The sequence below is a fragment of the Apium graveolens genome, chromosome 7, assembly GCF_009905375.1.
Source record: "Apium graveolens cultivar Ventura chromosome 7, ASM990537v1, whole genome shotgun sequence".
Classification (NCBI taxonomy): Eukaryota; Viridiplantae; Streptophyta; class Magnoliopsida; order Apiales; family Apiaceae; genus Apium; species Apium graveolens.
Window position 1 is genome coordinate 26226626 of NC_133653.1, and position 14105 is coordinate 26240730.

At 36.3% G+C, this 14105-nt stretch overlaps 1 protein-coding gene across 1 annotated transcript; it reads right to left on the reverse strand.

Annotated features, from left to right (window-relative positions):
• Positions 1-3204: 3204 nt before the first annotated feature.
• Positions 3205-6317, reverse strand: LOC141675223 (F-box protein CPR1-like). Its single transcript, XM_074481932.1, has 4 exons — positions 6212-6317; positions 4898-6074; positions 3790-3870; positions 3205-3443 (listed from the first exon to the last, which is right to left on the reverse strand). Exons 2-3 carry the CDS (start codon positions 6055-6057, stop codon positions 3831-3833), a joined length of 1200 nt encoding a protein of 399 aa, XP_074338033.1. The 5' UTR covers positions 6058-6074; positions 6212-6317; the 3' UTR covers positions 3205-3443; positions 3790-3830.
• Between the last annotated feature and the right edge of the window lie 7788 nt (positions 6318-14105).

Consider the following 14105-nt stretch of genomic DNA (forward strand, 5'->3'; position numbering starts at 1 on the left):
GTGGATGAATCAGAAGAAGATGTTATAGGATCAGTAAGAGAGATCAAAGATGTTGTGTCTGGAAACAAATGAGGAACAATAGGAGTACTCATAATCTGTTGAAAAGGAAATCGATGTTCAACAAAATGAACATCCCTAGAAATGAAAACTTGTTTAGTTTTTAAATCTAACACTTTATAACCCTTTTTGGCATAAGGGTAACCTAAAAAGACACCTTTAACACTTCGAGGTGCAAATTTATCTGCCGGCTTTGGAACATTAGTAGCAAAGCAGAGATAACCAAAGACTTTTAGACGATTGTAGTCTGGCTTTTTATGAAATAGAACTTCATAAGGTGATTGACCTTGAAGAAGGGGAGATGGTGTTCTATTAATAAGATAACAAGCTGTAAGAACACAATCACCCCATAAGGATAGAGGGATATGAGCATGAAATCTGATGGCTCTTGCCACATTCAGAAGATGCCTATGTTTTCTTTCTACTTTACCATTCTGTTGAGGTGAATAAGCACATGTTGTTTGGTGAATTATACCATTTTGATCACAAAGAGTGTGAACCTGATGATTAAGGAACTCAGTTCCATTATCAGATCTCAAGATTTTTAATATGAGTATTGAATTGGGTTTGAACATGCTGGACAAAGTCAGATAAGACTGAAGCAACAATAGTTTTACCTACCAACAAGAATAACCAGGAAGCTCTGGACTTATCATCAACTAAGGTGAGAAAATAGGAGCAGTTGCCATTAGTTTTAATTCTATATGGACCCCATAAATCCATATGAACAAGTTCAAAAATATCACTACTAACAGAATCACTTGAAGGAAAAGGTTTTCTCACTTGCTTTGACAAATGGCAGCTATCACATTCATGAGATAGAGTGGATTTACAATCAAAAGGAAATAAAGTAAGTACAGAGTTTGGTACATGACCAGTTCTAGCATGCCAGAGATCTGTAGTAGAAGAGTTGACTGAAATAGCAGCACAAGTAGAGGCGTAAGAGAGAGTTGCAGAATTGAGAGCAGAAGCATTAAGAATGTAAAGTCCATTGACAGCCTTACCAATCTCGAGGTCCCTCATCAAGATAGGGGCCTGAAGATAACATTTGTCAAGATGAAACATCACAGAAGCAGTACTGTTAGTGAGAAGCTTTGTTATGGATAATAAGTTGTATTGAAACTTAGGAACACATAGTACATTCTGTAAATGGATCTGATCATGTAGAAATATAGATCCTAAATGAGTAACCTCAGCACAATCTCCATTAGGTAAATACAGTTTAGAACTGCAAGGCCTTAAATCATGAAGAAGATGTTTGTAAGGAGTCACATGATCTGTGGCTCCAGTATCAATTATCCAATCACTAGTATTTTGTGAAACAATATTGACAGGACTAGAAAAGTGAAATGAAGTACCTGCAAACTGAGTATTGTTAACAGCAGAATAAGCAGGTGCAGATCCTGAGCCATTTGCATTTGTGTTCCTTAGAGTTTGTTGCAACATCTGCATAATCTGCTAACACTGACCTTCAGTGAACTTGTCATTATTAAGACCAACAGAAGACCCTTCAATACTGACATTCTTATATGCATCTGTGTTATTTGAGCTTTCTCCCTGAACTTGAGCAGAAAGAACATTACGAGCTGATAAATTCTTTGGTTGAGCTTTGGCTTTCCATGAAATTTGTGCCAAAGAGGATATCCATGAAGACAGAAGCATTTGCCTTTAGTATGACCAGTCATATGACAGTATTCACAATAGACAGGAGCATCTGAGATATTCTTTTTAAAAAAATTTTGAAACTGAGACTTTGTCCTAACTGACATAGCAATATTTTCAGAACTGAGATGAGACCGACTGCTCACTTCTCTCTGATTTTCATCCTGAAGCAGCATTGCATAGCATTGACTCAAAGAAGGTAGAGGATTCATAAGTAAGATCTGACCTCTCATATTTGTAAACTGTTCACTCAAGCCCATCAAAAACTGTGTGATCTGAATCGTTCTCTCATGAGTATCCAATTTAGAGTTCACTGCACAGGTACAGTGAGCACATGTGCACCTTGGAGTAGCAGCAAGACACTCCAGTTCATCATTTATGGTCTTAAACTTGGTGAAATAACCAGCTATGGACAGAGTACCTTGAGACAAATGTGAGATTTCTTTTCTAAGACTAAACAATTTAGGGACATTTGTTTGATCATATCGAGTCCGTAAATCATCCCAAATTAACTTTGCAGATCTCACATACACAATACTATTGTGAATGTTTACAACAACAGAATTTAGCAACCAGGATGTAACCATATTGTTACAGCGTATCCAATGGGCAAAGAGAGGAGTATTAGCAGCAGGTTGTGCATATGTCCCATCAACAAATCCAAGTTTAAGTTTAGAAGACAATGCAATTTCCATTGACCTTTCCACTGACTATAGTTGCTTTCGTCTAAAATCACAGTTGTAAGTATCATCCCTGGATTATCCGAAGGATGCAGAAAATATGGATGATTAACATCTAACAGAGTTGTTGTAGATGTCGATCCCATTGCAGCAGTAGAATATGACGCAGTAGTCATTTTTACAAACACTTAGTGTGCACAATGATAGTAGATACAGAGATTTGCTTGTTTAATTGATGAAAAAAAACTGCAAACAATCCGAATTGACTTGCAGATAGAAATTCAAATCAATCAAGATAGCAACATCATAGGGATTTAACTCAACTGAATTGAAGGCATCAATTGTAATGGAAGAAATATACGTATCTGATAGAAGTTTTAGAATAAGAACATCACCAGATGATGATGTCGAACAGTAATGGAGATCTACGATGCTCGAGCGTAACTATGATGATAACAAACACTAATCCATGAATCACAATGAAAATCAACAGCTTTTTGTATGCTTGAGATGATGGATCAAGTTTTTGCAGGCTCTGATACCATGTTAGAAGCATATATTTACAGTAATTATCAAAGAAAACTAGATGATTATCATTGAAGAAGACGAAGATACAATATAATAAGTTCTGGATTGTGTTCACTGTTTACAGAAGTAGAGTTCTTGGTTTTTATACATTTCAGATCTATCCTCCCACTCCTAACTAACTTCCCCGCCTAATTCATCTCTTTAACTTGTAAAGCTGTCCACCTCCTTTTTCCTGTTTTGTCATTTTTAGCTATATATTTAACATAAATTCAACATATATAATAACGAAGTCAGTCATTTTAATTAAAACAAGCCAATAGAAGTAACAGGAACATCCAAATTCTCGAACTAAAGTGTACTTGTTTCACTTAAACACTTGCCAGCAACTAGAGTTAACAAACAAAAGGGAGGGGAAACAAACAAGGAGAAAAACATGAAAATGTCAATCACTCAGGTGAACTCCCTTCTGTTCCAAACACGCTCTAGAACTCTAATTCTATCCCATCTAGTACATTCCTGCAACACAAAGTTAAACACAAACCATCTTGTCAGAAATAAATTTAAAGTTATGATGCAAGTTATTTCTAATTACAATATTTTGAACTCAAACTAGTTCATACTGTTCCAATACAAAATAATTAAGTTCGATAGCTTATACGTGTGCTGTGTGTGGGTGATTACTAAATGAACTTGTAACTAGGATAAACTTTTACTGATTCACAGCTTACAGAAAATGAAGTGACCACTCCAACAAAAACAGGTTGCCTCGAAGAAACAGAAGACTCGAACTTACAACAGTAAAAAACATGGTTTCTATAATAAGACGTGCAGGCAGCAAAGTTAGAATTGAAAAAGGTTCTACCTTGTTGTCCTACACATCCATATCATAATCCTTCATGTATCTTACAGCCTCAGGTTGAATACCCTAGAAAGGAAATCATCCCTGCAAGATATAAAATCAACACTCAGAAAAAATATTAGTAACGAACATTAGCTCCAGAATGAATCTTCCATCAACCAGTCAAGCAAAATATTCTCAGGTCAATAAGTAAAAACGACATAAAGAAAACAACATCCCAGTGTAGTTAGCATTTCGCGACACTGATATGCACCAATAATAAATGATACACATTCAAGAAGAGACAATAATGATACTCAATTGTGCCAATAATTTATAGCATTACCCAATTTTTAATGTGCCATATTCAATCCATGACATTGCCAAAACAGCAAATTAGACGATCCACTAAAAGAAAATGTCGACTTCTCTTCTAAAAATTTTGGAAGTCAGAAGAGAGTTCAACAAAGGTTGGATCATTCAATGTACCCAAACATTATTATCTGATTATCTGACTTGTGAGATAGAGCAGAGATAGCACTAACTGCCTAGATAAGAAGGAAACTAAAGAACAGTAAAAAAACGACATTAAAGAAAACGTAATTCAAATAGAGCAATAAAGGTAGGCAACACAAAAGATATTAATCAGTTCCATTACTCCTTAGACACCTTAATCGAAAAAGTAAAAACAGTCAATGTATTTTTAATAGGTCACTATACCATGTTATCCCAGTTTCAAATGTACAGCTTAAGACTTATGAGCGATGAATGATCAGGATAACTAAAAAAGTGGTTTCATTCTCTGTGACAGGACACATGTAAAATTAGCCTAGAAAAGATGACAAACTAGATATGAGAGTAAAAATCTCATACTTAACCATACTTAACCATAATAGTGAAGCACCAAATCTATGCAAAACTCAAAAGTGTACTACAATTCCTATTTATACATGATTGTGTCTGTTTGTTATAACTTATAAGTGATATCAAGTATAGGTTGCCCAATTCATATACAATATACACCACACAAAACCGATGTCCTAGCCTATATCATTTAAATAACTAAAACCAAAAGCTATGAAACCAATAAATGCCAGAAAAATACAACTACAAGCAACAGAACATTTTATACCTTCTCTTTTGATGTTCCTTCTGTGGCATGCCTCGTGATGGCTTCTGCGAAGGATTGTCCTCGTTGAGCTGTACGAGACTCTGAGTGTACACATGTGAATCAAACTTATTCGGCATCCCACGAATCCTAACATTCTTGACTATTTTCATTTGAAGGTCATACCACACAAGTTTTGAGCCATCCACCTCTAAAAGTACACTCTGGCCACTCCTGCAAAAAGAAACAGGTCTAACAAAACTCGAATATACAAGTGTTCCTTTATTCTCCACAGAGAGTGCTTTGGACCAAGAATTGTCGGACCCAGAATTTGTCATCATCACCCACACATCAATACGAGAATTAGGGTACATATCAAGAACACAAAGGGATCCTCCATCAGAAACTACACTCTTGGTGTTAAAATTGACAAAAGGCTCCTCAATAACAGGAAAATGAACCTCTTTGAATTGTTCAAGGCTGAGATCAAAACCTACAATGATTTTGGAGCAATTCATTGGATTCTTGATTGCCAACCAATGCAAAGCTCCACTTCCAAACATTCCCCAAGCACCAGTGAAACGAATTTTGTTATGAACTGGAACATTCTGAATCTGTTTCCATGAATTGGTTTTAAGGCTGTATACAATGACCATTATGCCACGAAACTGAACATAACACTCAGCAATCTTGACAATCTTGTAATCATCATGTACATGATCATATCCAAAGCCACAGAGGGAAATCTCTGTAAAATGAAAGAAACGAGGAAACTCAGCAGGGGGACTCGGTATCTTTCTCGACTTCCTAGTCGACGGATTAAACACCAAAAGCTCATTCATCTTATTCTTAGAAACACAAACTAAACCATTAGCAGCACCCACAAAATCAGCACCCGAGATAAGAGTCTTGAGCGGATCAACTATTTCTACAGCAACAGCCTCATCGTATTCATGACCACCATCGAAATTAGACTTAAAATCCTCAGCCAGATAAAACTTTCCACCTTCATTGATAATAAGACCACCAGCATTACACTCAAGGGCTTTTCTAAGATGCTTTTTAACAAACAGGTCGCTATCGATAAGAGAACACCATCCCTTAGACACGCATCGACATCGAAGAATATACTTGACAGGAAGGCGGTAGAGTATCTCATCCAACATTTCACAAGGAAGGGCCATTTTCTTGAAATATTTATCTAGGGTTTTAGGGGACAAGTACAAGTATCTATTAAAACAAGTAGAGTATTGTATAGCTAATGCAAAGACTTAAAAAAGAGATATACATACACATTGACATTGTAATAGAACAGAGAAATGATGTTGTTGAATTTACCTGTCTTCGAGCTGCTGTGTGCTGCTGAATCTCGCCCTTATTGTGTTGTTGCCCTAATCTTGAGCTGCTGTCAGGATATGAGGGACAAAAAGATGTACTAGTGTTCACTTCAATATTAAAATATTGTTAGTGCGATAAGCAGAAATTATAACAATAACCTCGGCGTCACCTAAAAATTAGTATATTTAAACCTTCGTTTACTCCATTTTCCCGGCGTTACAAATTTCGGAAATCGGACTTATTCGGTTAAGATACCGATTTGTGATTTATCGGACGATTTTTCAAAAAATCAGATAATTTATCGGTGATTTATCGGAAATCGGTCAAACCGTACAAATATTTTTGACCGATTTTTGAGCGATTTATCAACAATTTTTGAAAAATCGGCCGATTATAACATTTTTCATGTAATGTATGCTCTTTAAATAAATTAGTATATCTAATAATCAACTAAATACAGTAAAATTTTACTACATGTAATAAGCAGAAATGACAACAATAACCTCATCCTCCGCGCGTCATCCAAAAATTAGAAATTAGTGTATTTTATACTTCATTTACTACGTTTTATTTTTTAATAATGATATACTATTAAATAAGACTGAATATAAATTTGAGTATTTATAGTAATAAAATTATAAATAAAATGGTTCTATTTAATGAAAGTGAATATGCCAGGTCTGTTTATAAATTTTAGTTGCATATATGTTATATAATTGTTTTTGTGATTCCCTGTTATATCATTGTTTTTGCGATTGTTTTTTTATAATTTTTAGTTGCATAAACGTATCTATAATATAAATGTATATATATTTAACCTATTTTTTAATATATAGTTATAATTTATTAATTATTTTTTCGTAAATTCATAATTTTTGCTCCAACAAAATTCTGGGTTTGCACTTGAGCAAGAAAGGTTGAGCCTGCTCTCCTATTGGTACTTCTAGGGGCTTCTCATTATCTGTTTTTTACCTTCATAATATTATGAATTGACCAAACAAAGAACCACTCTGAAAAGAGATCAAACATTTTAATACTAAATGTTGATGATTGGAAACTTAAAAATGCATTCAATTTCTTCCTATGCATACTAATAGGCAATAAGTCATTAGTTCCAAAGGAAATGTTACAAAAACCAAGTAAAGGACACTTCAGGCTCAAACTGGGGTGGTCCACGAAATACGTGGTAAGTGACAGAAATGTCAATTATCTCATATTACCAGAAATAGAACAACTACATTCGAGTCGTCCATGTTTATAAATCCCAGGAGCCGGGCCCAGCAGGCCATCTGAACCATCCAATCACTCACCAACCAAGAATCATCAAGGATTAGGATGAAGAGGTACAAATTCCTAAAACCCTAAATTTGGGAGCCTATAAAAGGCCCCAAGAAAAGGGTTTTAGGGGTTGGAAAAACTCATCTGCTTTATACGCGTACACACACACACCACTATACATATATTTTGAATACCTCCTTCTTCCCTTTTCTTCTTCAAGGAACCCCATTCTTTTTCTCACACCGGAGTTGTCGTGGGAACACAGCCCCCCTCCGGTTTTGTTTTGCAGAAACCCCTACATAACAGCTTATTTACGCATCATTGGCCACGTGGATAGGGCTTGAGTTCGAGTGAGAGAGAAGAAGGTCGGGGAAGAAACTGACTTATCAATTACAAAATATTTAAGTAATATGTTTGTGTACTGAGAAGTCTTTCAATAGCTTGAAAGTAGCAAGTGCAATGGAATATGTAGTATTACCTTACCATGCCGCACAACTTTGTCAAATGAAATTAGAGCAAACCACAAATCAGCTCTCAACATATAGAGTAAAATAAGAAATCATTTTCAATAAACAAGCCAGTGAAATTAAAATACAGTACCATATGAATCAGAGCATTAGTTACATCCCAGTTCTAAAGCTACCAAAGTATTTGTTTCACTGAGTAACTAGCAACAACTAAAACTGGCAGATGGGAAGGGGCAATACACAATTATAAGATCAGTATGACAGTATCCATCACCTCATGTCAATTCCGTTATGTCTAAACACAATCTGGGACTCGCGTTCCTTCAACACAATGTTATATGCAAATTAAATCATCTTGTCAGCCGACAAGTTTAAAGATATGGAACAAGTGCTCTTTAACTGATGAAAATATCATAAATTGAATAAGTTCATATTGTTCCAATACGAATTGAACACTTCAATTTAACCTGCAGAGATAAACACTTCAAAAGGATGCCCTAGAGGAATCAAAGACTCAAACTTACAACAGTAAAGAAAAACACAGACTGTTATAGAACCTCATGTCAACAGATTTAGATTTATAAAAAAGTTGTACCTTCTTATCATACACTTCCATATCTAATGTCAAAAAATCTTACAGCCTCAGCTTGAATCCTTCGGGGATAAAAAATTCAACCCTATAGATGATAAGGTTAACACTCGGCAAAAGTTAGGAATATCAGCTCCAGAATGAATTATCCATTATCTACAATCAGGATTCAGGCAAAACGCATTTGAACTTCGATATCAAAACAGCAACAGAAAGATAGGGCATGCCATGTTGTTAGTAAGGATCTAGACACTGACACCAATAGTAAATAGTAAATGATAGTACTAATTTAGCAATGACACAAAATTGATCCTCTATTATGCTCCTGATTTATACTTTGCTAATGGTCGACACATCATGATATCAAAAAAAAACAATAATTCCATGAAAAAAGAAATGTTAACTACTCTTCAGGCTTGAGGTTTTGCATGAGTAAGCCATCATAGAACCCAAACAGATAGTGGGAATATTTTAACTAAAATTGGAGCTTTTTCAAGTACCCGCAACATTCATCTGTTTATCTTGTCTAGGCTTCTGCAGCAACATATCCTCAGTGCCTTTAGGAAACTCTCGGTGTATAAAAGTGAGTCACTCATAGTCGGAAACCCATAAATCTTAACATTCTGTAACGTCTTCCTTTTAGTGTCAAGTTTTTTTCACTGCATCTCTAAGAGAACCTGCTTGCCTTTCCTTGAAAAAACAACAGGCCTGAAAAAGAATTCTCCACATAAATTTACTGAAATGCCTTAGACCGCTGAAGCACATAATCAAATCCAATAATTATCTCAGAGCCAGAAGTGTTAAGCACCAAAAATTAGAGATATCATTTGCAACATATGCCACTATCTGATGAATAAGAAATGTTATAACTAGGAATATTCTAAATCCATGTCCATTTATTAGTATTGATGTTGTAGAGTATTGCAATTATGTTACCAAACTCAACGTCTGACTCTGCCATCTTAAGAACCTCAGTAATTGTGAACACAATCTGTGATTAATACATACAAAATATGGGAATAACAGAAATAACAACAAAAGGATATAACAGAGAAGTTCTCGAGTTCAGTCGGATAACTGTCTACTTAAAGCCATTACGGCCCTCACCGTCTGTGCGAGTCGTTAACCTCCCAGGATAAAATGAAAAGTGGAGAATTTATACGAACAACATCTCCGGCGAACTTGAACGGAGCAAGAAACTATCACCAGATTAGAGAGAGGGTAGGGTTTGGAATTTGTAGGAGGCAACTGTGTATCTTGAATGAATAATATCATAAACCCTAAACCTGACACGGTAATATATAGACTCAACGGAAACGTGTGCGCTATTTCACGCGTAAATTAATAATCAAATCCGTAATGAATCAAATTATTAATACGCCAAATAATTATAATAATTCATGGTTAAAAATGAATTAAGAATTTAAGAGCCTAAGCCTAGTGGAAATTAAATTTAGCAAAACTAGTCCGTAATTATCGGGTCAATTTTATGCTACATTTGTGTCCGCACATCGCACACGTGGGCAAGCTCGAAGGCTTCGTAAGCCTCAGATTTCCCCTCGAACGCCCAAGATTTGCACCCCCTGCGCGCGCACGTAGGTGTTAGAGTAATACATAAGTAACACATTTGAACACTACATAAGTATTTTAATATATAAAGTTATGCATTCTCCTTTACAAATTCAATGTGGGACTTGCATGATTTTACACAAATTTTCACTACTAAGAGACTAATTTTGGATGATCATATCTCATGCATCTCTTAGTCATTTTGAGTGATTCGAGTAAGCATTCCGACTTTACTGGTAGACAGTAGACGTGCTTATCCTTGAACTGTTCGACCGTTTGTTTAAACAATGATATACTTATCACTATATCTTTTATGAATCATTCAGTTCTCATGAGTATGTCCATTTTGGCCATGGAACATCGTCCTGGTTCTCCAAGAGTTTCTAAAGAATTGTGCCTCGCAATTCTCCTTCGAAGCGACCCCACTTCTCTCCCATATACGTGATCTTTATCTTATAGAGTAACCCGCGTTTACTCAACTGAATTCCATGCGTTCACTCCTGAACTCCATGTATTCCCCAAAAGATCATTAAAAGCTAAATAGCTTAACCTCATACCATACGGGTCTCACTGTTTCCTCATCATGGGAACATGCTAGTGGTTTCCCCCCACAGTGATTTGGTTATCATGATTTAGTTGGCCCATTGAACCATGTTTTTGGGATCTCCAGTCAGCATTGGTTGGGTGTCCACCATGACGCGGTTAAGCAACAGGCTTAAGGCCCATCCATCTCGATGATTTCTCAACTACTTCTCTTGATAACCCTCTGGTTAGCGGATCCGCGATATTATCCTTTGACGGTATATAGTCAATAGTGATACGGTTGAGATCAATTGTCTAATGGAACTATGTCATCGTCGTATGTGACGAGACTCCATTATATATCGTGCTCTATGCTCTACCAATAGCGGATTGACTATCACAGTTTATCCCTCGGTTGAATAGAGACATGTCATCGGTTTGATATTCTGGAGACACAAGATGTACCCGAATATTTACGGAATATAGGAGAATAATATTTAAGTAAGTCTTTTTTTTATTCAATTGTCCAAGCCTTATAAATGATATGAGCCTCAGCTTCCTTTTTATAGAAGAGATTAAGAGGCTCTTTTTAGTACAATTGGACCTGATGGGCCTTTAACTATATACTACCTATTTATTATAATTAAATTATCTTGGGCCTTTTCTTTGAGTCCTTGGTCCAATATTTGCCCCCCTCCTTAGTTGGAGCAACATCTTTAGATTTGCTTTAGGAATTTTGGCTCTAAAAATTGGAAAGGAAAGATGAAATGTAAATATAATCAAAGTTAGTGAAGAAATGAAATAAAATAGGAGGTAGAATAACAAATAAAAACAAAAGTAGGGTATGCCTTACTGTGTTTTGTTGTTTGTTATTTTTAGAGGAAACCTATATATATATTCTGTACTTCTTTTTTTCTTAAAACAAGACTTTTTCTTATTGGGAGATCAAGAAAATTGCTCGGCTTCCCTATTTTTTTGAATAAGATTGCCGCTTCTTGCCTGACTACAGCCACTCCATCTCTACATGTAAGTTCTTCTCCTTCATCCTCTTCTTTTCTTTGCAAAGTTGTGACTTTCACATCACTGTTGCATTGTCATTATCTATCTAGTAATATCTTGCATAAAGCTTTCATCTTTGCTATCAACTATGAAATGGTCAGTTCTTCTTCTTCCATGAAGACCATTTCTGATCAAAATCCTGAGAAAAAGCCTCTCAAAGAGGGTGATCGGTAGTTATCTTTTAACTTAAACGACTTAGAGATTCCTAGTTTGGCCTACTGTACCTCTTTCAATTTTATGAAGTTCCCGTCGAGCCTCAAGTCCCTGTTCCATTGAGTCCTAGGACCGCAACTTTTAGGGATCGAGTGTTGGAAAATAGTTTGGCAACAAGGATGGCCAAGTTTGCCGATAATTCGAGTTTGAATTAAATTAGTCATTACGTAAATAAGGCAGTACCTTTTGGGAAGTTGAAGAAGTGGGTAGATTTTGATAACGGGTATATGTATCGGTACCGGGTCCCGATGATCGGGTTTGGATAATGTCTGAGTATGGGATGCACATGATCTCATTAATTTTGTTTGAGTTTTAGGATTTGACTCCCCATGCACCCTTTCCAATTGGCGCTTTATGAAGCAATTGGGTGTGGTATTGGCCAATTGACTCCAAACTCCGTTACCCAGGTGAGTGGATTCATCGCGCTATGCTATGAGAGAGGTCGGTTGCCGAAGAATTAATTATTTTTCTTTATTTATGGGATACGCTATCATGAGGAACAGGTTTATTTTGACACCAGTTATAAGAGGATGAAGATTGTTAGCATGCGTTCATCGAATACGGGGTATCATCCTAAGTGGTTATACTTTGGGGGTCAATATTTGTAATTTATTCGACAATATCGCAAGGTTGGTCATAATATCCTCGACTCGTTGATAAAGTTAGATAAGTATGATGCAGATTACCTGGATGAGTTTCACGGGTCGATGTCATTTTACTCTCATTTGCAGCTAAAAGATGATAATTCCTAGAAGAGCATTGTTTTAAGGTTATGTGGCATATCTTACTGCGTAATTGTTGTTGTTGTTGTTGTTGTATTTTATGTATTATTTCTTTTTTTGCATTTCTTTTGGTTTTGTTGGGTATAGACTAAGTTTTGTCCTTCTTTCATACAATTGCAGGTAGTACTTTAAAGAAGGTTCTTGAAAGCGGGGTTCAGGGTGAAAAGATCGATACGGCGATGATGTTTTTGGTTCAGAAGGCTGCAAGTGGGGCTGTGGATACGTTGAAGGCTGGTTGTTCCAAAGTCGGCCCCTCGAAGGTCGGAAAATCTCTTTCGTTGGAGCTGATTGATGACAATAGAGATCGGGTAATCGAGGGTCGGGAGGAAGTTATTGGTGAGGTCTTTGAGATGGTGACCCGTAAGTGGCCCCGAGGTGATATAGATGGTTTCATAGGAGATGTGGGTCGTCCTATTATGAACAAGACTTTGACGATAATTGGGGGGAGAGCTTTTATAAATCCTTCCTCTGATCTGCACATGTCCCGAGAGGTTGTTCATGTTGAGATTCAACTGAATGAGCGTTGGACTGGGGGCTTGACTGTTCCTGTTCAAGCTTTTAAGGTGTTATAAGGAGCAATTGATGATATCAAATAGAAACTATCAGAAGTTCACTTCAGAACTTATATATCAACGGATGCTGATGACATCAACGGATGATAGGATATCAACGGATAATGATTTCGACGGATGATGATGTCAACGGATAACGAAATCAGTATTTGTCACATCAATTGATCTTCGATGAGGAAAATAAAACAGGAACTCAAGGCGGTGAAGGACTTTATCTCAAAAGCAATTGTATAGGTTTCCTTGCTGTTAATATAATGGGCTACCTTATACATTGGTAGATGTGCTCTATATAAAGCACATATTAGGTTCATGCTATATGCATTGCGACATTGTTATATCTTTCGCATTACCTAGCAGCCTCAAGGATAATTGTTCATCCTTTTGAGAGAGTATGTTTATAATAATTTTTTATCAGTTAATATAAAAACTATTGATTCTGTTGAAGCTTTGTCGAATCAATTGTATTAACTGTATTCACCCCCCTCTAAAGTTGATTAAGGGCCTAACAATTGGTATCGGAGCTTGCTGTTAACATAAAAACAGTTTAAGATCTGAAAATTAATCTACAATGTCAGACAAAGAAGAAAAGACACAGAATTCGAAACCATAACCCCATCCACATCACAGATAAGCAGCAACATGAGTAGGTATAAAGCAATCAAGGTGCCTATCCTGAAGATACATGAATATCCAATCTGGAAAGTCAGGATGGCCATATGCTTGGAAGCCACGGATCCTGAATACCTAAGCAGGATCTATGATGGTCCTCATAGACCAATGAAGGTAGTTATTTCACTTATAGGAGAACCAGAGAATATGATAGACAAAGATAGGAAAGACTAC